Source organism: Phacochoerus africanus, chromosome 9 (genome assembly GCF_016906955.1).
Source record: "Phacochoerus africanus isolate WHEZ1 chromosome 9, ROS_Pafr_v1, whole genome shotgun sequence".
NCBI lineage: Eukaryota > Metazoa > Chordata > Mammalia > Artiodactyla > Suidae > Phacochoerus > Phacochoerus africanus.
The window spans coordinates 3,326,408-3,354,029 of NC_062552.1; the positions used below are offsets into that span (position 1 = coordinate 3,326,408).

General features: G+C 46.1%; 1 protein-coding gene across 11 annotated transcripts in view; it reads left to right on the forward strand.

Annotated features, from left to right (window-relative positions):
• FARS2 (phenylalanyl-tRNA synthetase 2, mitochondrial) overlaps window positions 1-27,622 on the forward strand; it is a 369,093-nt gene that overhangs the window by 87,137 nt on the left and 254,334 nt on the right. For 10 of the 11 annotated variants that reach the window (XM_047794436.1, XM_047794437.1, XM_047794438.1 and 7 more), the window contains 2 exons: window positions 4,575-4,734; window positions 24,132-24,263. In XM_047794436.1, the coding sequence (XP_047650392.1) occupies window positions 4,659-4,734; window positions 24,132-24,263 (208 nt within the window). In that variant the 5' untranslated portion in view covers window positions 4,575-4,658. The remainder of the gene's footprint in view (window positions 1-4,574; window positions 4,735-24,131; window positions 24,264-27,622) is intronic. The other variant, XM_047794435.1, reaches the window with a different exon arrangement.

A 27,622-nucleotide genomic window follows, 5' to 3' on the forward strand; every position in this document is an offset into this window, starting at 1 on the left:
GGGCTTCACTTCTCTGGGGTTCATTTCCTTAGTTGGCGTCAGCCCGGCTGATCTCCGACCTCATCCAGCAGCTCCAGTGCTCTCCAGTCCTTTTCGTTCTGCACTCTCCGTCCACCCACTTTCTAGTAGGCAATTTATCTCTTCCAGTTCAGATTAATCATTCCTGTGGTGTTTATTTTTGTTTTATACAAATGAGCAGATTCATCAGTATTTTATTCCTTTCCCTCTTTTCTTATAGGAAAAGTATCGTAGTAAATTTTAACTTTCTTTCTTTCTTTCCTTTTTTGTTTTTCAATGGCCACACCCATGGCATATGGAAGTTCCCAGGCTAGGGGTCGAATCAGAGCTACAGCTGCCAGCCTACACCACAGCCACAACATCTCTGGATTTGAGCCATGTCCACAACCTACACCACAGCTCTCTGCAACTTTGGATCCTTAACCCACTGAGCGAGGCCAGGGATCAAACCCCCGTCCTTATGGATGCCAGTAAGGTTCATCAACCCCTGAGCCATGATGGGAACGCCTATCATAGTATATTTTTTTTATAAAGTAGTGTGTAATGTATACTTTTTTGCACTTGGCTTTTCTCGAGTGACAGTGTATCTTGGAGTCATTACGTATCTTGTTGGAGAGATGGTCCTCTCTTTACTGTGTTTTCTAAGTACTCCATTGTAGGGATAGACCTTGGTTTATTTAACCTCTCTCTCTTTGCTTTTTTTTTTTTTTTTTTTTTTTGGTCTTTTTGCTATTTCTTTGGGCTGCTCCCGAGGCATATGGAGGTTCCCAGGCTAGGGGTCTAATCGGAGCTGTAGCCACCGGCCTACGCCAGAGCCACAGCAACGCGGGATGGGATCCGCGCTGCATCTGCAACCTACACCACGGCGACTCTGGATCCTTAATCCACTGAGCAAGGCCAGGGATCGAACCTGCAACCTTATGGTTCCTAGTTGGATTCGATAACCACTGCACCACGATGGGAACTCCCAACCTCTCTCTTTTGTACCACATTTCTTTGTTTCCAGCACTTTGCAGTCACAAACTTTGTTATGTATGTACCAATGCTGGAGGGTATTTGGTGTACATAGCCAGAAGTAGAAGGACTGGATCAGGAGATGAATGTATGTAGATGTGTTGGATGTTGCCAAATCTACCTGTTTTTACGTCCATTGTGTATGTCTAAGATGTGCGACAGAACGTGTTTTCCCAAAGGATGACCAAAAGAATGTCTTGCTTTTTAATTCCTTCCAATATGATAGCTTAAAAATAAAATGTCGTTGTTGTTTTAATTTGAATTTCTCTTTTGTGTACCTTTTCATAGATGTAGGGGTCCTTTTCATTTTTTCTTTTTTTGTGTGTGTGTGTGTGAATTTGATCTGTTCTTTTGTTTTTCCCACTTTTCTATTGAGTTTTTGGCCCTTAAGCCTGTGAAGTTTATTGCACTTTCACTCTCTCATCTTCCATTTTTTTTGTTAATGTTCTTTTACTCTTGTTATGACATATAATCATTGTATTTTCATCTTTTGACTTAATCCCTGGCTTCGTTTTAGTCTCACATCTATAGTTTTATGTACTAATATGTTATCCATCAGTTTTTTGCTTTTTTTTCTTCATTTAAATTTTCCATTTTCTGTTGCTTAAATAAAGCTCATGCTTTGGTGGGTTCTTCATAAAGAGCTCATTCATTTGAAATTCCTGATTTTGTATGTTTAAAGCTTTTTCTATAGACTTGGTACTCAATGACCAGTGTTGCTGGATATAAAATTCTTGGTCCATACTTTTAAAAAATGAGTTGTTTGAAAATGTGGCTTCGTTTTGTATGTGTCTTTGTGAAGAGTCTGATGCTAGTCCAGTGGCTTTGCCTTTCTAAGTTGTTTGCTCTTTTTGCCTGGGAGTCTTGAGGATTTTTTCTTTTCATTTCTGAAGTCTAATAGGTTGACTAGGAGATCTCGTGTTTGTTTCCTCCAGGTTCCTTTTCTCAGGTGCTCATTGTACCTGGGGCCTGATCGTTCTGCTTCACTGATTGGCTTCCATCTGTCGTTGGCTCCCATTCTATAAGTGTTGTTGCTTCTTTGCCTGTCTCCCATTTCCACCAGTTTCTTCTTTCCTTATCTCCTCGTCTTTCCCCGGTTGATTAACTGCTTTTCTTCAATTCTTCTCCTTCAATCCCCACTGACTCCATTACTCCTTGTCTACCTTGTAATTTAGACTTCAGTTTCTTCCTTCTTTTGTCTATTTCTTTCCTGTCAATTCCTTTCTGAATTTTTTGATTTTCATTTATTTTCATTCTTAATATTTGTGTTTCTGACTCAACCAATTGTTTATATCCCCAAATGCTTGTTTGAGCAGATTTAATTTAGTTTTCAAGTATCCTCTTACATTCTTCTTCTGCTTTTTGATTTTCTCTTTTTGGGAAAGAGGGTTAGATTTTTATCAGTTGAGCTCTTGTTGAATCCTTTTTTAAACTGTTTGGCAATAATTTTCTATAGTTTTATTGAATTACTTTCTGTTTCCTTTTTGTGGATTTTTGGTTGTTTAGATATTTCGTACTTCTCTGGTTGGTGCCCTCTTCTATTAGTGTAGTGAAATGCAGTCTTTAGTGGAATTTTTAATTTTATTTTTATTATTTATTTATTTATTTATTTATTTATTTATTTATTTATTTTTAGTGGTAGTTGAATTGTTTTGTAAGTCTTCTAATTTTTTAGGGTGGTTTTGTCTTATAAAACCTCAAATTTCCTTTTGCTTCTTTTTTTCCTCCCTCCCCAATGGCCAACAAATATCTTTTACATTTTTTTACCCCTTCTCTTCCATTGTAACCATGCCTTTTGAAAAACTGTTGCTTCAGGTTCATATGTTTGAGTCCCTTTTCCACAGTCCCTGCTCTACTAGGAGACTCTTAGGATTTTCATACTTAATTCTTTCTGGTCCTGATCTACTTCTCACTAGCTCCCTTCTTCTCTCTTCCCCTAAGTTTTCCCCAGCTTGTCCTTAATTACACCAAAGAAAAAAGAGAGAGCACTCTCTCTCTCATTCTCTCTGGCAGTTAGCTTTCCTTGCTTCCCCCCTTTCTTTCTTCCTTCCTTCCTTTTTACATACAATTATTTTCAGGTTTGGGCACTCTGTTTCCTTCTGAGAGCATGGTGTTTAGTAATTTTATTTTCTCTTTTTGTTGTTCTGAGTTATTTTTAGAGGAGATATTGGAAGACATAGACTTTGGCAGCTGCACCTGCCTTAGCTTTTGTAGGCATAATTTGAGACTTTGGATAGTAGAATCTTTTCCTGACAAGGTCTGTGTTTGATTTTGCTGAGTGAGCACTTAGAGGAGCTATAGCCCTCTGGGCTTGCCATAGTCCATTTGCACAGCCTAAAGTTTTTTCTGTTGCCCAGGTAAGGTGACACCTGCCTGGAAGTCTGTGCAAGAACCAGTCACTTTGGTATTCATTCTTAGCATGAGAATACATCCTTTAGAGCATTTATCCAGCATCCCTCCCTGGTTAGACACCGTAGGTTTCCACTGTGGCCTCCTTTGCATGACAGCTGTCACTACCAGTGTTCACTGCACAGTTGGAACCCTGGATGGGCAGTCTCAGTATTTTTCTCTGCTTCATGCTTCCTCCAGTGTTTTGTTGAGTAAATCCTCTCTCTCGTGTTACTTTTTCAATGCATTTAGGAATTTGTGTATTTTGTAGCAGATGTATTAGGAGATTTGGTTCTGATTATCCAGCCCATTATTACTTTGAAACAGCAATTGTTTCATTCTTTTATTAAAAATGTTTTACTTTCATCCTCCTGGGACTTTGGGTGGCAAGGGTGACAAATTGATGTGGTCATTTCTCAATCTTGCGTCAGTCTCTTAGCAAGTGGAGACCTGCTTTGTTGTTAAAACTGGGGATACTTTATTTTAGTGGTGAAGCAGCTTCTGACTAATCACAGTTGTGATTAGTAATGCTGATTGTAACGACAGTGAGGAAATGGATTTAGCCATTGCCGTGTGGCAATGACTCCATGCTTTTCATGCATTCTTTTATGTAATTATCATTAAGTCCCTGAATTTAGTGTTCTTATTCTCACTTTGCAGTCAGTGCCAGAGGCTTACCTCCCATATCACTTTTTGGAGTTTATTGGGTAGTAAATGGCAGAAACACTTTCCAGGCCTTGTTCTTCGGAATTATAGGGGGGCAGAGTTCTGCCTGCTTCCACCCTGGGGGTGCTTCATAGGATTTTGTTCCCAGGCTGTACTTTTTTACCTAGTCTCAGGTCCCCTTGTGGACAGTGAAAAGCTGGTTCAGGGGTATTTCCACTAACATGGAGGATACTATCTTTTGTGAGATGTCTAAGGTTAGTGCAAAAGGAAACCAAGAGATCAGCAAAGATCAGAAGGGTGTCCTTCAATTTCCCGAGGACTCGCCATTATAGGTAGTGTGGCACACAAAAAGTTGGTACCACATGAACGCTAATTTCAAAATGTTCATTGACCGCCAGGCTTCCCGGGTTTTATTTCCACCTTATGTTTTTGATATAGACTGATCAGGAAACTTTTTATTTATTTAAATTACTCCTCTTGGTTTACAGCTGTTTGCTGGCGTAAAGGATGGAGAAAACCTGCAGCTTTTTGAACAAAGTTCTCGCTCTGCCCATAAACAGGAGACACACACCATGGAGGCCACAAAGCTCGTAGAGTTTGACCTCAAGCAAACACTTACTGGGCTTGTGACACATCTTTTTGGAGAAGGTAGGTGCTAAATGGCTTTGCCTTTGGGGGCTTAAATAGTCAAGTTACTATCTTCCTGAAATCCTTATGCCTACTGATGTCTAGAGTTTTTGGTCTAAGCTATGGCTCAGTGGTTTAGGTCCTTCCTTAGTGAGGTAGAACTTATGGATTTTGCATTTCATTCCACTTGAGGAGCAAGAGGATATAAAAATGGAGTTGGCTAGAGAAAGAAAAATGATTACAGCCTTTGATAAGAGTGATTGTGGGTTGAGATAGCGGTATCATCAATGGGGAGGCCTTGAACAGGCTGATTGGTGTTACTGCATTGTTGCTGGGTCAGGCCTGATGGGTGGGGCAAGGTTTGTACCCATGTGAGTGGGCCTATGTTGACATACTGATTACAACAGGAAATATTAATAGTCAGTTTCCTGGAGGAAGAACAATATTTTTAAGACCTGGGATTTTCACTTTAGTCACTTGCTTTCCATTATTTCTCCAAGAAATGTTTTTTTGTCTGTAACGTCCCCCTCCCGCTCCACCTATTTCTAACTTGAGATAATATTTTGTTTTTAGTAAAATATAAAGGGAATGTTAAGAGATTTTTCCTTAGTTGTCACCTATATTTAAAAAATGTTTAGAAGACAGAAGCTCTGCATGCTTAGGATTCTCTTTTATTCTCTTGTTCTTGGGAGCTTTTTAAAAGAACAGCTCTAGAGCATTCCCGTCGTGGTGCAGTGGAAATGAATCCTACTGGAAACCATGAGGTTGTGGGTTTGGTCCCTGGCCTTGCTCAGTGGGTTAAGGATCCAGTGTTGCCATGAGCTGTGGTGTAGGTCGCAGATGCGGATCAGATCCCACATTGCTGTGGCGGGGGTGTAGGCTGGCAGCTGTAGCTCCAATGTGACCCCTAGGCTGGGAACCTTCGTATGCCCTGGGTGTAGCCCTAAAAAAAAAGAAAAATTAATAAGTAGAAGAACATCTTTATATTGAGGTATAATCAACATAAAATCAGCCACACATACTAAAAGTATACAGTCTTGACATACGATAAATAGCGTATTTACATAATTGTATAAATGTTGAGGTGTGTGTCCATCCATGAAACCACTGGCAGAATCAAGCTAATCCCCCCTCTAGAGTCTCCTCCTGGCTCCTAATCTCTGCTTCTTGCCCTTCCTGCCTCTGCTCGCCCCAGGCAGCCAGCTATCCCTTTCTGTCCTTCTCGTTTACTGGACCTTCTAGATTTGCATAAATGGAATCCTGTAATGTGTAGTCTTTTTTTTTTTTTTTCTGGCTTGTTTCGCTTGGTGTACTTCCTCTGAGATCCGTCCATGTCGCAGCGTGTATCGTGTTATCGTAGGTCATTCCTTTTCACTGATAAGCAGCCCTTCCTTCTGCAGTTGGATTATCCGCTCATCCATCGATGGGCATTTGGGTCGTCTCCAGTGTCTTGCTGTGACAAGTAAAGCTTCTGTGCCGATTCGTGCACAAGTCTTTGGACGTTTGCTTTCATGTCATCTCCTTGGTAAATACCGAGGAGTGCAATGGTTAGATCCCGTGGCAGGTGAATTTTGATTTTCTAAGACACCACTAAACAGTTTCCTGAGGTGTTTATCCATTTTACAGTCTGCCTGTTTGTGGATGAAAATTCCACGTGCTCTTCATCTTCAACAGCATGTGATGTGGTCAGTTATTTTAATTTTAGCCCTTTTAATAGGTGCATAGCGATACATCAAATAAACGCTCAGGTATGTAAGAGCTCCAAATACACATGCAGAACTCGGCCCTACGAGAGCGCCGAGGGAGCGTGGAGGGAGCTGATGGAATGACTCGTGCATGTGTGGAGGATGCTCGCCTGCTTAGTTAGCAGGAGAAGCAAACGAAAACCACCTGAGCTATCCTTTGTCATTCTCTATAAAAAAAAAAAATGAAAGTCTGACATTTATAAGTGTTGACAGAGATACAGCAAAATTGGCTCTAGGACAAAATCTTGGCCTTCTAGAGTCTTCTCAGGTACCATCCTCCTGGCTGGAACTTGAACCGTCACCTACCGCTCTTACTCATTGCTATGTATTCATCCCACTGGATTTCCCCTTCTTTTTTTTTTGTCTTTTTTTTTTTCTTGGGCTGCACCCACAGCACATGGAGGTTCTCAGGCTAGGGGTCTAATCAGAGCTATAGCCTCTGGCTTACGCCAGAGTCTCAGCAACGTGGGATCCGAGTGGCATCTGCGACCTACACCACAGCTCATGGCAACGCTGGATCCTTAACCCACTGAGCGAGGCCAGGGATTGAACCTCACACCTCATGGTTCCTAGTCGGATTCATCAACCACTGAGCCACGACGGCAACTCCTGGAATTCCCCTTCTTAAGTGAGATCTCAAACGTGTGTTTAAAAGGATTTTTATCATAATTTATTGAGCCTCTGCTTCTCTGCTTGAGCAGTTTGTTAAGAATATCTTGACTGCTGCATTTTCAAATGCACAGTTGATGTCATATTAAGAAACCACTAAATAATCCCATATATTCTTTACATACATTCATTTTTAAAAGGACTCCAGCGACTTCACGCTACTGTCTTTTTCTAGAAGGCCGAGGATGGTGTTAGGGAGGAGCTGCCCACAGACCTTCCAGCGGGTTCATAGTATTCTACTACAGCGGAAAAGATACCATGTTAAGTATGACACAATGTTACGGTTCGATACAACCAGAGAGTGGGGGCGTGCCTGTTTGCTCTTTTCTATTTCTGTCTCTTGGTTTGGAGTGTTTCATATTAAAATGGTATAATGTAATCATGAAGCTGGTTACAGGATAGAGATTGCTGACACAATGTGCTCTCCTAGCCGGCTTCTCTTCACTTTCGTGGTAAAAGAAAGGAATTGTGATATTTTCAGCAGTAATGCAGTCCAGTTAACACTGGAATTCAGTGAGATGGACGGTTGTTGAGGCCGTTTTCCAGGCAGGGCTGGCTGGGAGGGCGTCCGGCCCTGTCGGGAGAGCGTTCTAGCTCCGGCAGCTTTACAGAAAGATTTGCGATCACCCGAGTTCCCCGTGGTCAGGCCACGAAGAGCATTGCCTTAGGGCCCCCTCTCATTCATGTCCTGCTACGCGTTTCTGTCCTCAGTGGTCTCCCGTGCGCGAGGTTTAGGCGCTGCCTCCCAGTCAGGTGCCTCGGGGTTCTGACGAGGCGGGGTAGCCTTCCTTCTCTAATGGCCAGGATTCTGTTTCTCCTGCTTTGTTATTTTTCATTCCTTTTTAACCCCCTTCCCCTGCTTAGTCCCCCAGCCCCTTCAGTCTCTCTGGGCACCAGCAGATATTGAAACAAGTATACAGTGTGCTAGATTCTGTCTGTGGTACAAGAGCGTTCCCAGGGCCCCAGAGGATCTGCATGTCTCTGAATATAGTCTTGGACTTGGTCTTATTATTCTTAATATTATTGTATTTGAACAGCTTTCAAAACTGTACATGGAGATGAGAGTTTCCAGGCAGCGTTTTCCTTATAAAAGGCCATTTCTGCCATATGTGATTTTTCCGACGCCTCTGATGCCCATGGCCAAGAGTTAAGAATCTCAGCTTTTGAAACAACAGTGGAATTATAGCTTCTGTATTTCAGGCAAATGTTGGCTTTATTTATTTATTTTTCTTAATAATGATTTTTATTTTTTAATTTTTTTCCATTATAGCTGTTTCACAGTGTTCTGTCAGTTTTCTGCTGTGCAGCAAGGTGACCCAGTTACACAGACATGTACCCATTTCTTTTCTCACATGATCAGGCTCCATCATAAGTGACTAGATATAGTTCCCAGTGCTATGCAGCAGGATCTCATTGCTTATCCACTCCAAAGGCAATCGTTTGCATCTATTAGCCCCAAATTCCCTGTCCATCCCACTCCCTCCCCCTCCCCCTTGGCAACCACAAATCTGTTCTCCATGTCCATAATTTACTTTTCTGTGGAAAGGTTCATTTGTGCCATATGTTAGATTCCAGATATAGGTGATATCATATGATATTTGTCTTTCTCCTTCTGACTTACTTCACCCAGTATGAGAGTCTTTAGTTCCATCTGTGTTGCTGCAAATGGCATTAGTTTGTTCTTTTTTATGGCTGAGTAGTATTCCATTGTGTATATACACCACATCTTCCTAATTCAATCATCTGTCGATGGACATTTAGGTTGTTTCCATGCCTTGGCCATTGTGAATAGTGCTGCAATGAACATGTGGGTGCATGTGTCTTTTTCCAAGAAAGTTTTGTCTGGATAGATGCCCTAGAGTGGGATTCCTGGGTCATATGGTAGTTCTATATTTAGTTTTCTGAGGTACCTCCATACTGTTGTCCATAGTGGTTGTACCAATTTACATTCCCACCAACAGTGCAGGAGGGTTCCCTTTTCTCTACACCCTCTCCAGTATTTGTTAGTTGTGGACTTACTAATGATGGCCATTCTGACTGGTGTGAGGTGGTGCCTCATCGTAGTTTTGATTTGCATTTTCTCTAATGATCAGTGATGTTGAGCATTTTTGCAGCGCCTGTTGGCCATCTGGATATCTTCTTTGGAGAAAGATATCCATTCAGGTCTTTTGCCCATTTTTCCATTGGGTTGTTGACTTTTTTGCTGTTGCGTTGTATAAGTTGTTTGTATATTTTAGAGATTAAGCCCTGGTAAGTTGCATCATTTGAAACTATTTTCTCCCATTGTGTAAGTTGTCTTTTTGTTTGTTTTTAATGGTTTCCTTTGCTGTGCAAAAGCTCGTCAGTTTGATTAGGTCCCATTGGATCATTTTTGCTTTTGTTTCTGCTGCCTTGGGAGACTGACCTGAGAACACATTAAGGTTGATGTCAAGAGTTTTGCTTATGTTCTCTTCCAGGAGTTTGATGGTGTCTTGTCTTGTTTATTTTTGTGCATGGTGTGAGGATGTGTTCCAGTTTCATTGATTTATAAGGAGCTGTTTGGTTTTCCCAGCACCACTTGCTGAAAAGCCTTTTTCCCATTTTATATTCTTGCCTCCTTTGTCAAAGATTAATTGTCCATTGGTGTCAGGATTTATTTCTGGGTTCTCTATTCTGTTCCATTGGTCTGAATGTCTGTTTTGGTACCGGTACCACACTGTCTTGATGACTGAGGCTTTGTAATATTGCTTGAAGTCTGGGAGAGTTATGCCTCCTGCTTGGTTTTTGTTCCTCAGAATTGCTTTGGCGATTCTGGGTCTTTTGTGGTTCCATATAAATTTTTGGATTGATTGTTCTAGTTTTCTGAAAAATGTCCTGGGTAATTGATAGGGATTGCATTGAACCTGTAGATTGCTTTAGGTAGTATCACCATTTTTACAATATTAATTTTTCCAACCTAGGAGCATGGAATATCTTTCCATTTCGTTGTATCCTCTTTAATTTCCTTGATTAATGTTTTATAGCTTTCAGCGTATGTCTTTCACCTCCTTGGTCAGGTTTATTCTCAGGTATTTGATTTTTTGGGGTGCAATTTTAAGAGGTATTGTGTTTTTGTATTCCTTTTCTAATATTTCATTGTTAGTATACAGAAATGCGACTGATTTCTGAATGTTAATCTTATATCCTGCTACTTTGCTGAATTTGTTGATCAGTTCAAGTAGTTTTTGCTTTGAGTCCTTAGGGTTTTCTGTGCATACAATGACAATTTTACCTCTTCACTTCCAATTTGGATACCTTTTATTTCTTTTGTTTGTCTGATTGTTGTGTCTAGGACTTCCAATACTATTTTGAATAAAAGTGGTGAGAATAGGCATCCTTGAATTGTTTCAGATTTTAGTGGGAAGGCTTTCAGCTTTTCTCCATTGAGTATTATATTTGCTGTGGGTTTGTCATAAATGGCTTTTATTATGTTAAGGTATGTTCCCTCTATAGCCAGTTTTTTAAGAGTTTTTATCATGAATGGATGTTGGGACTTTGTTAGATGCTTTCTCTGCATCTGCTGAGATGATCATGTGGTTTTTGCTTTTGTTAAAGTGGTATATGATATTGTTTGATTTGCATATGTCAAACAATCCTTGTGAACTTGGGACGAATCCACTTGGTCATGGTGTATGATCTTTTTGATATGTTGTTGGATTCAGTTGGCTGAAATTTTGTTGAGAATTTTTGCACCTATTTTCCTCAAAGATATTGGCCTATAGTTTTCTTTCTTGGTGGTATCCTTGTCTGGTTTTGGTATTAGGTTGATGGTGGCATCATAGAATGTCTTTGGGAATGTTCCTTCTTCAACCTTTTGGAAAAGTTTAAGAAGATGGTTCCCCTTTGTATGTTTGGAAGTATTCACCTGTAAAGCCATCTGGTCTGGGACTTTATTTATAGGGAGTGTTTTTATTACGTATTCAATTTCATTTGTAGTAATCGGTCTGTTCAGTTGATCTCTTTCTTCTTGATTCAGTTGTGGCAGGCTGTAAGTCTCTAGAAAGTTGTCCATTTCTTCTAGGTTGTCAAATTTGTTGGCATACAATTGTTCATAGTATTCTCTCATGGTTTTTTTTTGTATTTCTGCAGTATCCACTGTGATTTCTCCTTTTTTATTTCTTATTTTGTTTATTTGGGTTTTTTCTCTCATCTTCTTGGTGAATCTGGCCAGAAGTTTGTCAATTTTGTTTACTTTTTCAAAGAACCAGCTCTTGGTTTTATTGATTTCTTCTTCTTTTTTTTTAATCTCTATTTTATTGATTGGCTCTTTGATCTTTATGATTTCTTTCCTTCTGCTGACTTTAGGTTTTGTTTGTTCTTCTTTTTCTAATTCATTTAGGTGGTGGGTTATGCTGTTGATTTGAGATTTTTCTTCTTTTTTTGTTTTTGTCTTTTTGCCATTTTCTTGGGCTGCTCCCGTGGCATATGGAGGTTCTCAGGCTAGGGGTCCAATCGGAGCTGTAGTTGCCAGCCTATGCCAGAGCCACAGCAACATGGGATCCGAGCCACATCTGCAACCTACACCACAGCTCACGGCAACGCTGGATCCTTAACCCACTGAGCAAGGCCAGGGATCAAACTCGCAACCTCACAGTTCCTAGTCAGATTCATTAACCACTGCACAACGACGGGAGCTCTGATTTTTTCATCTTTTTTGAGCAAGGCCTGTATTGCTATGAATTTCCCTCTGAGCACTGCTTTTGTGGCATCCCATAGATTTTGAGTGGTTCTATCTTCGTTATCATTTGTCTCAAGGCATTTTTTAAATTTCCTTCTTGATTTCCTCATTGACCTATTGGTTTTTTACTAGCATGTTCTTTAGTCTCCATGTAATAATTTTTTTCTCATTTCTTTTCCTTTTGTTGATTTCTAGTTTCATGCTGTTGTGGTCACAGAAGATACTTGAAATAATTTTTATGCTCTTAAATTTGTTAAGTTTAGCTTTGTGCCCCAGTATGTGATAAATCCTTGAGAATGGTCCGTGTGCACTTGAGAAGAATGTATATTTTGATTTTTTTGGATGTAATGTCCTGAAAATGTCAACTAAGGCTAACTTTTCTATTGTTTCATTTAGAGTGTCTCTTGCCTTACTGATTTTCTATCTAGAGGGTCTGTCCACTGATGTGAGTGGGGTGTGAAAGTCTCCTACTATGATTGTATTCCCATCAATTTCTCCTTTTATGTCTGTTCGTATTTGTTGGAGGTATCTGGGTGCTCGTCTATTAGGGGCATATATATTGATGATTCTAATGTCTGCTTCTTGAATGGATTCTTTGACCATTAAATAGTGTCCTTCTTTGTCTTTCTTCATGGCCTTCATTTTAAAGTCTATTTTGTCTGATATGAGTGTTGCAACTCCTGCTTTCCTGTCTTTTCATTGGCGTGAAATATCTTTTCCCATTCCTTCACTTTCAATCTATATGTGTCCTTTGCTGTAAGGCAAGTCTTTTGTAGACAGCAAACTGTAGGCTTTTGCTTTTTTATCCATTGCTGCACAGGCTGCTCCAAGTTTTAGGATCCTGGGAGGTGACAGAGGTGGAGCACGTGGGCACTGCCTGGAGCATTCGTCAGTGGCAGCAGCAGGGCCGGTGTGCTCCCAGGGGTGCAGCAACATCAACAGGTGGTGTTCAGTCACGTTGCCTTCCTCTGTGGTGCCCTTGAGGGGATTGCGGCCACAAGTGGTGCCTGTTCTCGGCCCCCTAGTGGTGGCAGGCCACACCCACCTGTGGAGTCAGAGATAATGGCAGTGGTTTGTCCCTGCCAACTGCTGACCACACAAGAAGCACCCTGTCCCACATAGCCCGCACAGGAGGTGCTGCACCAGCTGCTCCTAGTTGTAGGGTCTTGGGAAGGGACAGTGATCCAGCGTCTGAGTGCTGCCCAGAGCATTTGGCAGTGGCAGCTGTAGGGCAGGTGTGTTCCCAGAGGAGTGAGAACAAAAACGGGTGGTGCTTCGTAGCAGTGCCCTCTTTTTTTTTTTTTTGGCTGACCCCTGAGGTGCCTGGGGCCTCAGGTGGGTTGGCTTTATTTTTAGAATACTACTGGGCTAGACTTTGAGGTGTTCGATTTCATTACATGGGAGAATTTCTCCTTCATAAATCTTCACATGTGCTTGTTGTTAGTAGCAGCGAGTCAGCAGAATTGTGGACTGGCCTCAAGGTCAAACATGCACCTGCTGGGAGAAGAGGCCCTGTCCCTCTGCGCTAAAATCTTTTATTTTTTTCCTTCCTTCCAGACATGAGATCATTTGTAACCCCGTTCACCCAGTAGCCAAACATCCCGAAAATCCTACAAGGCCCACTCCCCGCTTCCCTTGCCCAGCCCCATGCCCTGTGCCGTGTGTGCTGCTGTGGGAGCCGTTGCTGGACGGGTGTTGTGTGTTTGTGGCATCTACTGAGGTGCTTCCCAGGGAGAAGCTGGGCGGTGGGAAGGGGCCCAGGCAGGCCCAGTTTTTGACCCTGAGGTTGAGGGTGTTACACCAAACGTACTGTGTGCTCGCCCGGGGACCCATGCTGCGTGCTGGCTGCACCCTGGGGCCTGGCTGTCTCTTCCTTTCTCTGGAGGGACCTGCCAGGCTCTGACTTCAGGAGTTCCAGAGGGTCATTTAATTGTTTTCTTTGGGGTGGGAGGGTGCCAGATGCTGAAACATGTCTCTGTGGACAAGCAGTCTGGATGTCATTTAGAGCAAGAACAGCCACAGTCAAGATGGTGGCAGAGGCGATAATCAACAGTGTCACTGGCCGCACGGAGCACTTTCCAAGGAATGTTATGCTGTGGCTTCCGTCTGTGATGTAGGTGTTGTCATCATCGCCTTTGTGGGCTGAGGGAACCTGGACACTGAGCAACCAAATACCGCGTGACCACCACACAGCCTGGGAACATCTGAGGCCTCATCTGGGCCCCATCGTTTAAAAAAAAAAAAAAATATATATATATATATGTGTGTGTGTGTGTGTGTGTGTGTATTTTAAATGACTTGACATTTATAAATACATGTATATAAATAGGTATTTATATATATTTAAGTATATAAATATATATGTTTATAAATACATACATGGAAATACATATGTAAATAAATATATATATATTTTTTTTGTATTGTAGGGCCGCATCTGTGGCATGTGGAGATTCCAAGGCTAGGGGTCGAATTGGAGCTACAGCTGCTGGCCCACATCACAGCCACAGCAGCTCGACTGAGTGAGGCCAGGGATTGAACCTGTGTCCTCATGGACACCAGTCAGATTCCAGTTTCCTCTAAGCCACAAGAGGAACGCCAAAAATTTTTTTTTTATTTAAAATGCTTTAAAAATCGTATTGAAGTATAGCTGATTTGCAGTGTTGTGTTAATGCCTGCCGTACAGCAGAGCAACTCATTCAGACATACACACTCACACACACACACACACACACACGCACACACACCTTCTTTTCCATATTCTTTTCCTTAAGGCCTTTCCCAGGAGGTGGAATGTAGTTCCCTGTGCTGTACAGGAGGTCCTTGTTTCTTCACCCTGTAGAATATGCTTGGCTTCTGTGAGCCCCGTCGTTGTAATTTCTGAACCCAGGTTAGACAGCTCTTTGGAAAGGAGAAAAAGAAATCACTTCCATAATATTGCTGAGTCTGTGAGACCTACCAAAGCTGTGATGTTAAAAAAATCAGCCCTCCCCTAGCTGTTGCCTCCTGACTCTCCTAGGCCGCCCTGAAGCCAGCTCGGGGTAGACACCAAAGATCACTTAGAAACTTCAAATTCAGTCTTTCTTTAATAAGCGAATGAATAGGCATGGCCTCCGCAGGCCGCAGAAGTATTCCCCGACTCTTTCTATTTGTTTTCATAGTGTAAGCTTTTTACTCCTTTCAATTATTCGTGCTGTACTCCTTTGTTCTTGAAAGGCAAAATTAAAAATGAGGGCGCCCTGTTTCCTTGTGGCAGTTTGTTCCTGCAGCTGCTTTAGCTTCAGCTTCCCCCCGCCCCCCCCCCGCCAGCGCGGCTTATTATTTTCTGCTAACACTCCAGTTGCACCGTCTCCTAAGGCTGTTCTCAGAGAGGTTGTCCGTGTCGAGTCGGAGCGAGAGAAGGTCACCTTGAGCCACCTTGGCGCTCGGGGAATTCGCTGTCAGCTCGCTGATGTCGTTGCCCCGCTGTCCGGCGCCCCCTTTAGCAGGTCATGCCTTTCGGCGCATCAGGATTGCCGACGTTTTCCTTTCCCGTTCCGCCCTTCGGGGCTTACAGCCCGTCTTTGGCACAGCGTCCCTGTGTCCAGTGTGTCCCGCGTCCTTGTCGTCCCTGGAGTTCCGCTTTAGGAAGCGCTGGCCTCGGGTCGATGAAGCCCGTTTAGAAGGAGAAGCGGCCGTGAGCCTCCGCCGCTGCGCGCACGTCCGGCGCCTCTTCCCTTTCGGGCGAAACAGGCTCCTGGTTGTCCCTGAGATGCCCTCCCAGCTTCCGTCCCAGCACCTGGGCTGACGGGGCCGCAGGTGGCCTCAGCGGCCGCTCCCTTGGGGCCGGCCTCCGCTGTGGGCAGCTCCGGGTCCAGGGACACAAGGCCCTTCCCGCGGCTCCCACCTCCAAGGACGGCTCGGGTGGGAGTGAAAAGGCCCAGCGTTTTGGCCCAACCCCCCCCCAATCCCCCACCTTCCACCCCAACCCTTCCTCCCCCGACCCCTCACCTCCCACTCCCCCCCAGCCGCCCCACCTCGCACCCCAGCCCCCGCCTCCCCCGCCTCCCTCCACCTCCCCCCCAACCCCCCACCTCCCACCACCTTCCACCCCAACCCCTCACCCCCTCACCTTCCACCCCAACCCCTCACCCCCTCACCTCCCACCCCAACCCCTCACCCCCTCACCTCCCACCCCAACCCCTCACTCCCTCACCTCCCACCCCCTCACTCCCATCCCCCACCTCCTACCCTACCCCACCACCTACTAGCCTCCACCCCCATCCCACTGCCACCTCCCCATTACCCCCACTCCCCACCCCATAACCTTTACCTTCCATCCTACTGCCCCTGCCCCATCCTCCACCCCATTACCCTCCTCCCCACCTCCAACCTTTACCCTCCACCCCATTGCCACCACCCCACTGCCCACTACCCCCCCCGCCCCACCCTCCAAGCCCCCACCCCACTACCCCCACCCCCATCCCCCTTACCCCCTCACCCCTTACTCCCCACCCTCCAGGGGCACTGCTGATGGGCTCTATAAGCTCCAGAGCTCTGGTGGTTGCATTTGGTGTTGGGCCTGGTTGCACTTGTTGGGCCAGGCTGAGGACCAGCGCTGCCACAGAGATGACACCGGATCCTTAACCTGCTGTGCCACAGTGGGAACAGCACCATTTTGGAGATATTTTCATCAGGATAAGTAAGGTGCCAGGACTGTACCTGCTGTACCTCCTTGTAGGCGGTCGATACACAGGCATCCTGGAAACCCTGGGATCTGTGGACAAGGGTAGGTTTCCTCTCTGCTTGGGTTGGAAGAAAAGCTCAAATTCTCCATCTGCTCTTTCCCTTCCCTTCGTCCGCTGCCAGCCCCAGCCCTGCGGGGCCCAGGTGATGAGGCAAGGTTGCTCATCTGACGTCGGCATTGCCATGTCAACACCCGTTACCCTTGGTCTTCCCTGCGCGTTTGATGAAGACCCAGCCTCGCAGCGGTCCCGGGTCTGTGCTTTCTGCTCCTCCCTGAGCGGCTGCAGCCGTGTGAGGTTCGCAGTTATGATCTGGCCCCTCAGCCAGGCCGGTGTTGCTGGCCAAGTCAGAGGTGTCTCCCCTTGGGTCAACCTGGCCGTCCAGTCCCTTTTTCTGTCATTCCAGACTCTTCCCTTCTCACCGCTCTGTTCCCTGTGTGAGGATAAGCGCACCTCTTTCCTTAGGGAAGTTTAGGGAACTCGGCGTGGGCCTGGTGCTCGCCTGGCCTCTGGTCCCCAGTCTCGATTCCATCTTATCATTTCCTCCAGAACCTTCTCCCTCTATTTCCAGCTTCCCTTCCAGACTCACCCCAGGATCCTACAAACAGATGCCACCATTCAACCTTCCATCCCTCTCTGGAACCTTGCTCTCCTTCCTTTTTCTTTGTTAAAATTAATTAATCATTTCCTTTTTAGGGCCGCACCTGGGGTATATAGAGGTTCCCAGGCAAGGGGTCAAATTGCAGCTGCAGGCCTACACCACAGCCGCACAGCAATGTGGGATCCGAGCTGAGTCTGCAACATACACCACAGCTCACGGCAATGCCGGATCTTTAACCCACTGAGCTAGGCCTGCTATTGAACCCATGTCCTCACGGATGTAGTCGGTTCCATGTATCAGGTTCGTCTCTGCTGAGCCACGGCGGGAAGTCTTTTCTTTGCAGCCACACATGTGCCCTGTCCCTTCCCAAGGCTGCTCAGCCCAGGCTGTGTTGATTTTAACTGAGTCTGTTGAGCTCACAGTTGACTTCGAAATGATAAAATCCAACAGACTGAGGAAAGTGTTTATCATGCTGAACCTTCCTGTTAATTTTTAAACATGGCCTTACTGAATTACCATTGGTGTCCGCTAAACTCAGTATTTTTTAAGGTGTTCGGTTTGGTAAGTTTCCACATGTCTGTGCACAGAATGTCAGCCCCCGTCAAGGTCATGGATGTGCCCCTCACCCTGTTCCCCTGCCCTTGACTTTTCTGCCCCCAGCACACCAGGCCTAGGTAACCAGGATGAGCCAGCGCTCTGCTTTCTGTCAGTATAGATTAGTTTGCATTTTCCAGATTTATGTTCTTTTTGCTGGCTGTTTCCTGGCTGTTTACATTCAGCGTAATTGTTTTTAGAGTTTTAGATGCATGGCGCAGCCTGTGCCGATGCGCCATTCCTTTTAGTGATGAGCAGTGTTTTAGAGGATGGATGTTTCACAGCACGCACTCAGGGATCCGCCCGTCGGTGGATGTTTGGGTGGTTTCCAGGTTTGGGCTATTACAGATGAAGTGGCTGTATGTATTGTGTACACGTCTTTATGTGGATGTATGTTTTCACTTCTCCTGAGTAAATATGTGGGGGTGAAATGGCTGGATGGTAGGTATGTGTTTAACTTTGCAAGAAGCCATCAGACTGTTTTCCGAAGTGGTTGAACCATGGACATTCCCGTTGGCAGTGTTGCTCCCCCTGGTGGCCGATGCTAGGTAGGGCAGTCCTTTCAACTTTGGCCGTTCTCATAGGCCAAAGTGTAGGGGTGTCTGATTGTGGTTTTAACCTGCGTCTTCTCATTGACTAATGATGCTGAGTGTCCTGTGCTTCTTTGCCATCCTCGTACCTATTCTTTGGTGAGTCTTCACCCATTTTAAAATTGCTTTATTTTCCTATTATTGATATTTTTAAACTTCTTCATAGATTGTGGATACAGGGCCTACCTCAGATATGTGATTTGCACACATTTTCTCTCAGTCTGCACCTTGTCTTTTTATTCTGTTAACAGTGTTCCTCAAAGAGCAGAGGTTCTCCATTTTGATGAAGTCTAATGAATGCATTTTTTCTTTTATGGATTATGATTTTGATGTGGTTTCTAAGGAATCTCTCCTGACCCAAGATCATAAAGACGTCCACTCTCTTCCCCTCGCGAAGTTGTAGCGTTTTCAGTTTCATGTTTGTGTGTGATTATTTTGAAAAACGTTGTGTATGACGTGAGCCACGGGTGGAAGGTTTTTTTTTGTTTTTTTTTTGTCTTTTTTTTTGTTGTTGTTGTTGTTATTGTTGTTGTTGCTATTTCTTGGGCCGCTCCCGCGGCATATGGAGGTTCCCAGGCTAGGGGTTGAATCGGAGCTGTAGCCGCCGGCCTACACCAGAGCCACAGCAACGCGGGATCCGAGCCGCGTCTGCAACCTACACCACATCTCACGGCAACGCTGGATCGTTAACCCACTGAGCAAGGGCAGGGACCGAACCCGCCACCTCATGGTTCCTCGTCGGATTCGTTAACCACTGCGCCACGACGGGAACTCCGGAAGTTATTTTGAACATGGATCTCCAGCTGTTCCAGAATGACTTGTTGAAATGACCCTCCCTTTCCCCCAACTGCCTTTGTACCCTTGTCTCGGATCAGCTGATGTACATGCTGGGGTCTATTCCCGCATTCTCTCTTCTGGTCCGCTCATCTAGCATCGGTCTGTCTTGATGTCCTGTCTCTATTACAGTCGCTCCGTAGTGCATCGTGAAGTCAGCTGAAGTCCTCCGGCTCTGGTCTTCTTTCCCAAAGCTGCTTTAATGAGATGCTTTGCATTTTTGTGATTATTGATGTGGTTGGGGCTAAATGATCATTTTGCTGCTTATTTTCTGTTTATTGCATTTGTTCTTTGTTCTCTTTGAAATTTTGCTTTCCTTAGATTAATTGTGTTTCTTGTATTATTTCACTGTATCTATGTTTCGCTTGTTAGCTCTAACCTTTCTGGCATTTGTCCAGTGATGGCTTTATAACTGGCAGTGTAGATCTTGAATTTATCATAGCCTTTCTCCCAGTGATCTGACACACTCGCGGACCGTGTGCAGACTTTACGGTATATTTTCATTTCTCCCTTCCTGGACTTTGTTCTGTTGTTGGCATATATTTTCCTTCCATATATGTTATCCCCTCCTAAATGCCTTGTGATTATTCTTGTTTTAAGCAGTTGATTAGCTTTTATGGATATTCAAACAGAAAAAAAAGGTCTCGCGTTTCCCCAGGTAGTTAGCATGTCTGGCGCCCGTTGTCTGATTTCTGAGTGTGTCATTCTCCTTCTGCTGGAAGGGCCATCGTTGATGTTTCTCCTGGGACCAGTCTGCTAGACGCGCGCCTCTCGGCTCTTGTGAGGGTGCGTACAGCCCTCGTCTGGTCTTTGTTTGTGCGGCATCCTCACTGAGGAAAGGGTTCTAAGTTGATATTTTCCTCCTTTCAGCCCATGAAAGATACTGTTCCCCTCGCTTCTCATTTGCATCGTTTCCTGGGAGACATCTACCTGCACCCTTGCTTTGGCCTTTGCCTTGGTCCTTCTGTACCTAATATCTTTTCTCTTCGACTGTTTTCGAAGTGTTTCTTTGTTGTTGGTTTTAAACAATTTGATTATGACCAGTACAGGTGCAGTTTTTTAAGACTTCTTTGGCCTGGGGTTGGTTGAGCTTGGGACCAGGGGTATATATTTTTCATCCCATTTTGAAATTTCAGTAAAGTATTTCTTCAGATATTTTCTCTGCCTTGTCCTCCCCTTGGGGACTCCAATTACATGTGTATTTGGCCACTTGAAACTTTTCCACGGTTCGCTGGTGCTCTGTGTACTTTGCTTTCAGTGTTTCCTTTGGGTGATTTTCATGGCCTGTCTTTCAGTTCGCCAGTCGCTTTTCCCTGCAGTGTCTGGTCTGGCCATTTGATCCAGTGCTCGTTCTTCACCCCACTTTTGCTTCATTAGTGTCTTTTTATATCTTCACTATCTCTACTTAAAATTTCTTGTCTTTCCTTTAGCTATTTGAACATATTAAATATCGCAGAGTTCCCATTGTGGCTCAGTGGTTAACGAATCCGACTAGGAACCATGAGGTTGTGGGTTCGATCCCTGGCCTCTCTCAGTGGGTTAAGGATCCAGCGTTGCTGTGAGCTGTGGTGTAGGTTGAAGATGAGGCTCAGATCTGGTGTTGCTGTGGCTCTGGTGTAGGCCAGCAGCTGTAGCTCCAATTGGACCCCTAGCCTGGGAGCCTCCATATGTCGTGGGTGCGGTCCTAAAAAGACAAAAGACAAAAGACAAAAAAAAAAATCACCATATGTATTTTAATGTCTTTCTCTACTAGTTCTCTCATCTGTGTCATTTCTTGCAGAACTGCTCTTTCTTTTTCTCTACTTGATGTTCTCATTTTTCTTCTTTGCCTGCCCGGTAACCTTCTATAGGATGCCAGATGCTGTTAACTTTCCCTCGCAGTGGGCATGGCTGTCCTTGTATGCCTCATAATCCCCCGAGCTTTGTTCTGGGATTACTCGGGAGCAGTTTGGTCCTTACGCCTTGTTAGGCAGGACCAGTGTAGGGCTCTAGTCTGAGGTTAGTTTCTCCCACAACCAGCTTAAGACCCTTCTTAATGCCATAACCGAGAGCCTGTGCATCGGGAGGTTTTCTGCGGGCTGCTTGGGAGCCTTTCTGGTCCTTGTCCGCTCCCGGCATTGTCCCTCCTAGTCCTTTTGTGAGGTCCATTCCCTGGCCTGGGGGAGATGCTTTGCCACCCCTGCACCGACACACTCAGTGGTGCTGAGGGAGTGTCTTCGGCCCGTCTTCCAGTTTCTCTGTCTGGGGCCTTCTTCCCTCTTTCACTGTCCTACAAACTCTCGCCATGTCGCCTGTCAGGTCTCCCAGCTCTGCTTCCTCAGCCTGGGAAGCCTTCAGGGCTCTGACTGTTCTTCCCTGCTGGGCGCAGTGGGCACAGTGTCTCTCTGGGATCTGTGTCCCTGGGTACCGATATCCAGCGTCCTGGGTGGCATTGTTGCATATATTCTGTCTTTAAGTGGGTTTTTTTTTTTTTTAGTTTTATTTTATTTATTTTTTTGTCTTTTTTGGGGGGGGGGGGGGCGCCCGCAGCATATGGAGGTTCCCAGACTAGGGATTGAATCGTGCAGCCACCGGCTGACACCACAGGCGCAGCAACCAAGACCAGATCCGACCTACAGCACAGCTCACGGCAACGCCAGATTCTTGACCCACTGAGTGAGCCCAGGCATCGGCATTCTCATGGATTCGCGTCAGATTTGTTTCCGCTGAGCCTGGACGGGGCTCCTTTTTTAGTTTTTTTTTGAAACCGGGGGCTGGTGTTTTCCTTTTCGAGGCAGACTTAGTGAATTTTGCTGGCCTGGATCTCTTGGGGTATCCGAGACGCCCTTGTGGTAAAATCTCGGCTTGTTTTATGCAATTACTCTTCTCTGGGTGACCCCGTGTTCGGTCCCTGGGTGGCTCGACCATCTTTCTCAGCCTTCACGTGGTTGGCGTTTGGTGTGCAGGTCGTGTTTGGTGGGGGATCTTGGTTCTGTTTTTCTCCTTGCTCTGCCCTCGTCCCTCCTGCCCTCCCCCTCTGCGTCTTTCTTCTCCGTGTGCTTTTGCAGTTGGTTCCCCGAGCTCTGTGGGCTTGAAATCCAGAACGAGGTTTTGAGGAGACCCGTCCGATGTTCTCAGAGCCCTGGTTTGGGGACGCAGCAGACCCGGGGTCCGTGGCTTAGCTCTCCGAGCCCACAGCCCTTCAGAGCCGCAGCCCTCGGCTGTCCTGGTGATGAGTTTTGTCTCCAGCTTTTACCAGCGTGGAGCCTTCTTCCCTCCACGACTGTCGTCCAGCGTCCAGCCTCTCAGATGCCAAGCCAGCAGCCCGTTATCCTGCCGGAGGCAAGTTCCCGGCGTCCCTTCCTGGATGCGGGCCCCGAGCCCGGCGACACTGCTTTCTCCTCTCTTGTTGTCTGCGTTTCTGTCCTGTTTCTGGCTGAGGGAGGAGTTTCTCTTCTCTTTGAACGTAGATGGTGCCATTTGGGTTCCTTTTTTTTTTTACAGTCGTAACCCTGGTGGCTGTGTGAGGGGGACAGGCAGGTGAGTGGTGCTCTCCGGCACGTTCAGGGCACTTTGCCAGGCCCGCTCCGGCGGGGGCGGCATCGGGCTTTGCTGCCTGGCACTGGGATGGGAGTCCCGCCTTGGCCGTCCCCAACCCGTAACCCTGGATGGGACACGCACGCTGGTGCAGCCTCGAGGTCCTTGTCTGTGAGACGGGGACCGTGGTGGGTCCCGCGCAGGGTTTTTGGCGGCCTCGTGTCAGCAAAGGGGACATGTGACGTACGTAGCGTCGCGCCGCTGTAAATCAATAAACCGCGGACGCCGATGACCCCCGAACACACGTTAGAAAGGTTTCTTTGTCTTCATGTTTTTATAAAACCGTGAGCGAGAGAGTTTCGATGGTGGCCTGCTTTTCAGTGATGTTCATTTTAAAAATCACCCCTCGAGTGTTTAGGTCCTTTACACGCTTTGCTGACGTGCCACCCAGACTCTGCGGTGAATGCGATTCTTGTTTTGAACGGAGCCCAGCAGTGAGGGGTTGGGGTCGGTGGTTTTCCGGGGCTGGGGCGCTGGGGAGAGGAGCCGGGGGTGCTGGGCAGGAGGGGGCTTTGCAGAAGCAGGGAAAGATCGTGACAGGGAACGGAAGGCAGGTGGGGCACTGGCGGTGGTTTGTCCAGGGCCCGCTCTCTGGGTGTCCTCATGGTGGGGTTCTGGCTCCTGGGGGACCCCCTCCTCTGGCCTCTCTGTTTGTAGTGATTCTGCCCTTTGCAGGCTTTAATTGTTACGCATCCATCAGTCTTTTCTTTTGTTCAGCAATGTCTTTATTCACATGTGCCATAGTTATGAGTGTTTATTGACACATGCATCCTGGCACTCACCATGTCCCTGTTTTGGTTTGTCTTGGACGTAAGTATATTTGTCATTCACCTGTAGAAAAACGGTTTTGATTTTTTAAATACATAGCTTAGTTTAGCTGATCGTATTTTATTTAACCTTTTACGAGGTCTTATAAACTTAACAAAAACTAGTGTATTGATGGGCGTGAAAGTGGATGAGTTGACCCTAAGTTAGTCGTACTGTTGGTATGTTGCGTCTGAAGGCCGATACGGTAAAACTCCCGTTTTCTTTGCTCCGAAGCGATGTCATCGTCCCCTTAGAGACACTAGCAGGATGACTTGCTTTCCCATAATCTTGGCCCAGTTTTCCCTCTGCCAGGTGGCTGCAGAGGCTGACGGCTGATGGATTTGGTCGTCGAAGGTCCTGGAATCGCACAGAGGGCTTTTCTTATTGGAAAAGACATGCCTGGTTTTTCACCAGTTTTAAGATCGGTTGCTTCACCCTAAAGTGTGGCAGATGATCTTGTTTGCCATTTATTTCACTCAGAGCGTGGTCATTGGTGTCATCGGCCGGAGGGCAGATTTGGCCACGAGAAGAGGGAAGACTGCCTTTAATGCGGGTGTCTGGTTTTCTTTTGCATCTTTGCAGGACTGGACATCAGATGGGTGGACTGCTACTTTCCTTTCACTCATCCCTCCTTTGAGATGGAGATCTACTTCCGTGGAGAATGGCTGGAAGTTCTTGGCTGCGGGGTGATGGAACAGCAGCTGGTAAACTCAGGTAGAAGAGCATCCACATTTAATCGCAGGCTCCCTTCCAGAGCCCTCTCTTCCCAGCTCACGCCATTTCCATGCTCATTTGCATCCACATTTGCATACGCCCCTAGGACCGCCTCCCCATCTTTCTCTCCTTGCATTGCCCCTCCAGACTCTTCTCTGGCTCTTCTCTCTGGAAGAGCTTAATCTATCACGTCTAATGGTGCGAAGGCTTCTCGGTTTTGGAGCTCGTCCCTGTCAGCGCGAGGTGTTGGGTTTGTACTTCGTGATTTCGTATTTGTGGATCTGCTGCTTTGTAATTACCCGCAGGCATTTGATGCCTGTCCCGGGGGAGCAGTTTGTCTTCCAAACTATTTAAGAACAAAGCCGGCGTTTAATCCTTCTTTGTTCCTCCTGCCTTTGGAACAGTGCCCCAAATCCAGCAGCTCTTTGGTAGATACACTGAAAACACAATGTCAAGGTCCATGGGCCTGTGATGTTTGGTCGTTTGCCCCCCTCAGTGATGGCCCAGCCACCGGATGGGGTTCGCCTCATATTCAGTTCTACCCGTGCCGGGCGGTTCTGGAGAAAGAGCTTTCCAGCTTTCTCTGCAGCACCACAGCTTAATAACAATGATTATCTCCAATCATTTTAAATCAGATTTTAAGAGTTTTTCTTAAAAGTCACTATCTGAATGTAATTTAAAAAATTCTTTTTCAGAGTGTAACTCCCGACAGGGGTAGTTGGCTGAGAGCGGGCCTTTAAGTTAGAGGCTCAGGGCACAAGCTGTAGGCAGAGGGGACCTGCCATTGTATGTGTGTGTGTGTGTCCCATAGGACTCTTGCTCTGTGCCTGGGGGGGGGGGGGGGCGGGGGTGCTGGCTCCAGTTCCGGGTTGGTCACGGTGCCTCCCGCAGCAGAAGGGAGAAGGCCAGGCCCTCTTGGTGGTGAAGGCGTGTGGCGGGACCAGGGGGTTCGGGGACAAGGGAGAGCGAGACAGCAGACAGGCGGCTGTGAGGCGCAGGGGTCTGAGCTGCATGGCTGGGGCCCGGCCCCGTCCGCCCATGGATTCCTCTGCCCTCTGCTGAGCAGGGCTTGGGGGAGAGCCCAGCACAGCACCAGATGCTCCTTGGATGGTTTTCTGGTATTTGAAGGTCTGTCCTAGAGAAGAGGGAGCAGAGAGGTGGCCCGTGAGGGCCTGTGGGTAAAGGTTGGAGGCCTGGCTTGAGTGTCTGAAGCACCAGGTATCCTTTGAGGTGGAAGCTGTGTGTCTTCAGGCAAGTTGCTTAACCGTGCAGGTCTCGGTTTTCTCCTAGTTAATGTAAGTGCAGTGGTGCCTCCCTCAGCGTTTATGAGGTTAGCTGAGGTGACTCGTGTTCTGTGCTTAGTACAGGGTCTGGCGCATAGTATCCACTCTGTAAAAATTAATCTCTGATGCTACTATTTTTTTTTTTTAAATAGAGCCATTTATTGACAGAGAGCCCCCTTAACTGGAAGTATTTGAACAGAGGCTGTCTTGCATGTCGTAGAAATGTGCGTGTGTGTGTTCACGTTATGGAATATTATTCAGCACCAAAAAGGATGCAGATTTTCTGGACTAGACATTGTATAATATTGTGAATGTACTCAGTGCCACCTACATGTACAATTAACATGGTCAAAGAATTAAATTTTCAGTGAATTTTATTCTTAAGTGAATTTTATGTCACAGGACGGGGTAAACGGCGGGTGGTTTATGTAACAAAAAGGCAGGTGTTTTCAACCTGGAGTAGTAAGAGAGAGGCAGTCGACCCTGCCCGCCCGAGGGGTGTTCTCACAGTGTAACCGATTTCTAACCCCGGGAACCAGATCAGCGGGATGACCTCTCTGATCTCAGTCGTCTTCATATCCACGATGCTCGGCTGAAGGATTGACTCCGGAGGGAGTGAGAGGTCAGAGCAGCAGGAAGCAGGGAAATCGGCTGGAGGAGATGTTCGTGTCCCCTAATAGAAAACCCAAAGACGGGAGCAAGGAGGTAAGGGTTCATCTCTTCTTGAGTCGGAGCTGACTTCACATACTTGCGTGGTGTTTTTGCTTTGCTTCGCTTTCTAGACAGAAGTTTTGAGGGAATCCTGGGCTCCCTTCCTTCCAGGAGCTGGAGGTGCCAGGGGCCAGAACTCAGTGAATCGGGGGAGGGTCAGCTCCCTATCAGCTGTCACCTGGAGTCGTGCTTCCTTGTACGTTTCCAGAGTCCTTGATGGGTTTTGAGGAGGTTTTTTTCACACCTTCACTGGCTGAACGTACTTCCCTGAAACAGGTTTCCAAGTCATGGTTGCACATTAATGCGACTGCCGTTCCCCCAATTACATCAGCCGTGTCAGGCAATTCTTGGAGGACATGGCAAAGTGAAAAAAAAAAAAAAAGAGAGAGAAAAGAAAAAAGAGATACCTGAGACGCAGAGATGTCTAAGAGATTCACCGTGGTGGTAGGGTGTGCTTTCCCTTGTTGGCAAAGGGTACCCATAAAATTTAAATGAAATTCCTCACCAGAGAAAAAGAAGAGACAATTTCATAAAAGAAATTCTGTGTGGGGTTTGCTGCTTGAAGTTACCATGACAGAGTTCTGCTCTGTAGTCTCCGGCTTGAATGTGTTTTGACATCTGTAGTTAAAATTCTTAAACTGTGTGCCTGGCAGTCGCTAAGCACAGACGTTATTGGCAAACACAGCTGACTTTCTGTTTTCTGAGTTCTTGGGCCATTGCTGGAAGCCTGGCTTCTTGCCCTTTGTCCCTCTGGTTCAGTTTGCCGTTTTTGTTTGTTTGTTTGTTTGTTTTTTTAAATTATATGGCCACACCTGCCAATGTGGATGTTCCTAGGCCAGTGGTTGAATCCGAGCAGCAGCTGTGACCTACGCCACAGCCGCAACCATGCTGGATCCTTTAACCCACGGCACTGGGATCAAACCCATGCCTCTGCAGCAACCCGAGCCACTGCAGCTGGATTCTTAACCCACTGTGCCACAGCAGGAACTCCCAGTTTGCCATTCTTGCTGTCTTTCCTCCTGCATTTTCTTCCCTCCCCTGTTTTTTTTTTGTCTTTTTAGGGCTGTACCCGCAGCATATGGAGGTTCCCAGGCTAGGGGTCGAATCGGAGCTGTAGCCGCCGGCCTACACCACAGCCACAGCAACGTAGGATCAGCCACTCACGGCAATGCCCGATCCTCAACCCACTGAGCAAGGCCAGGGATCAACCCAAAAACCTCATGGTTCCTAGTCAGATCCATTAACCACTGAGCCACGATGGGAACTCCTTTCCTCCCCTGTTTTTGTTTTGTTTTGTTTTTTAAATAAAACTTCCCCCAAACAATAAAATTGATGGTTGTAGATTTTCCATCTTTATGGTTCTTA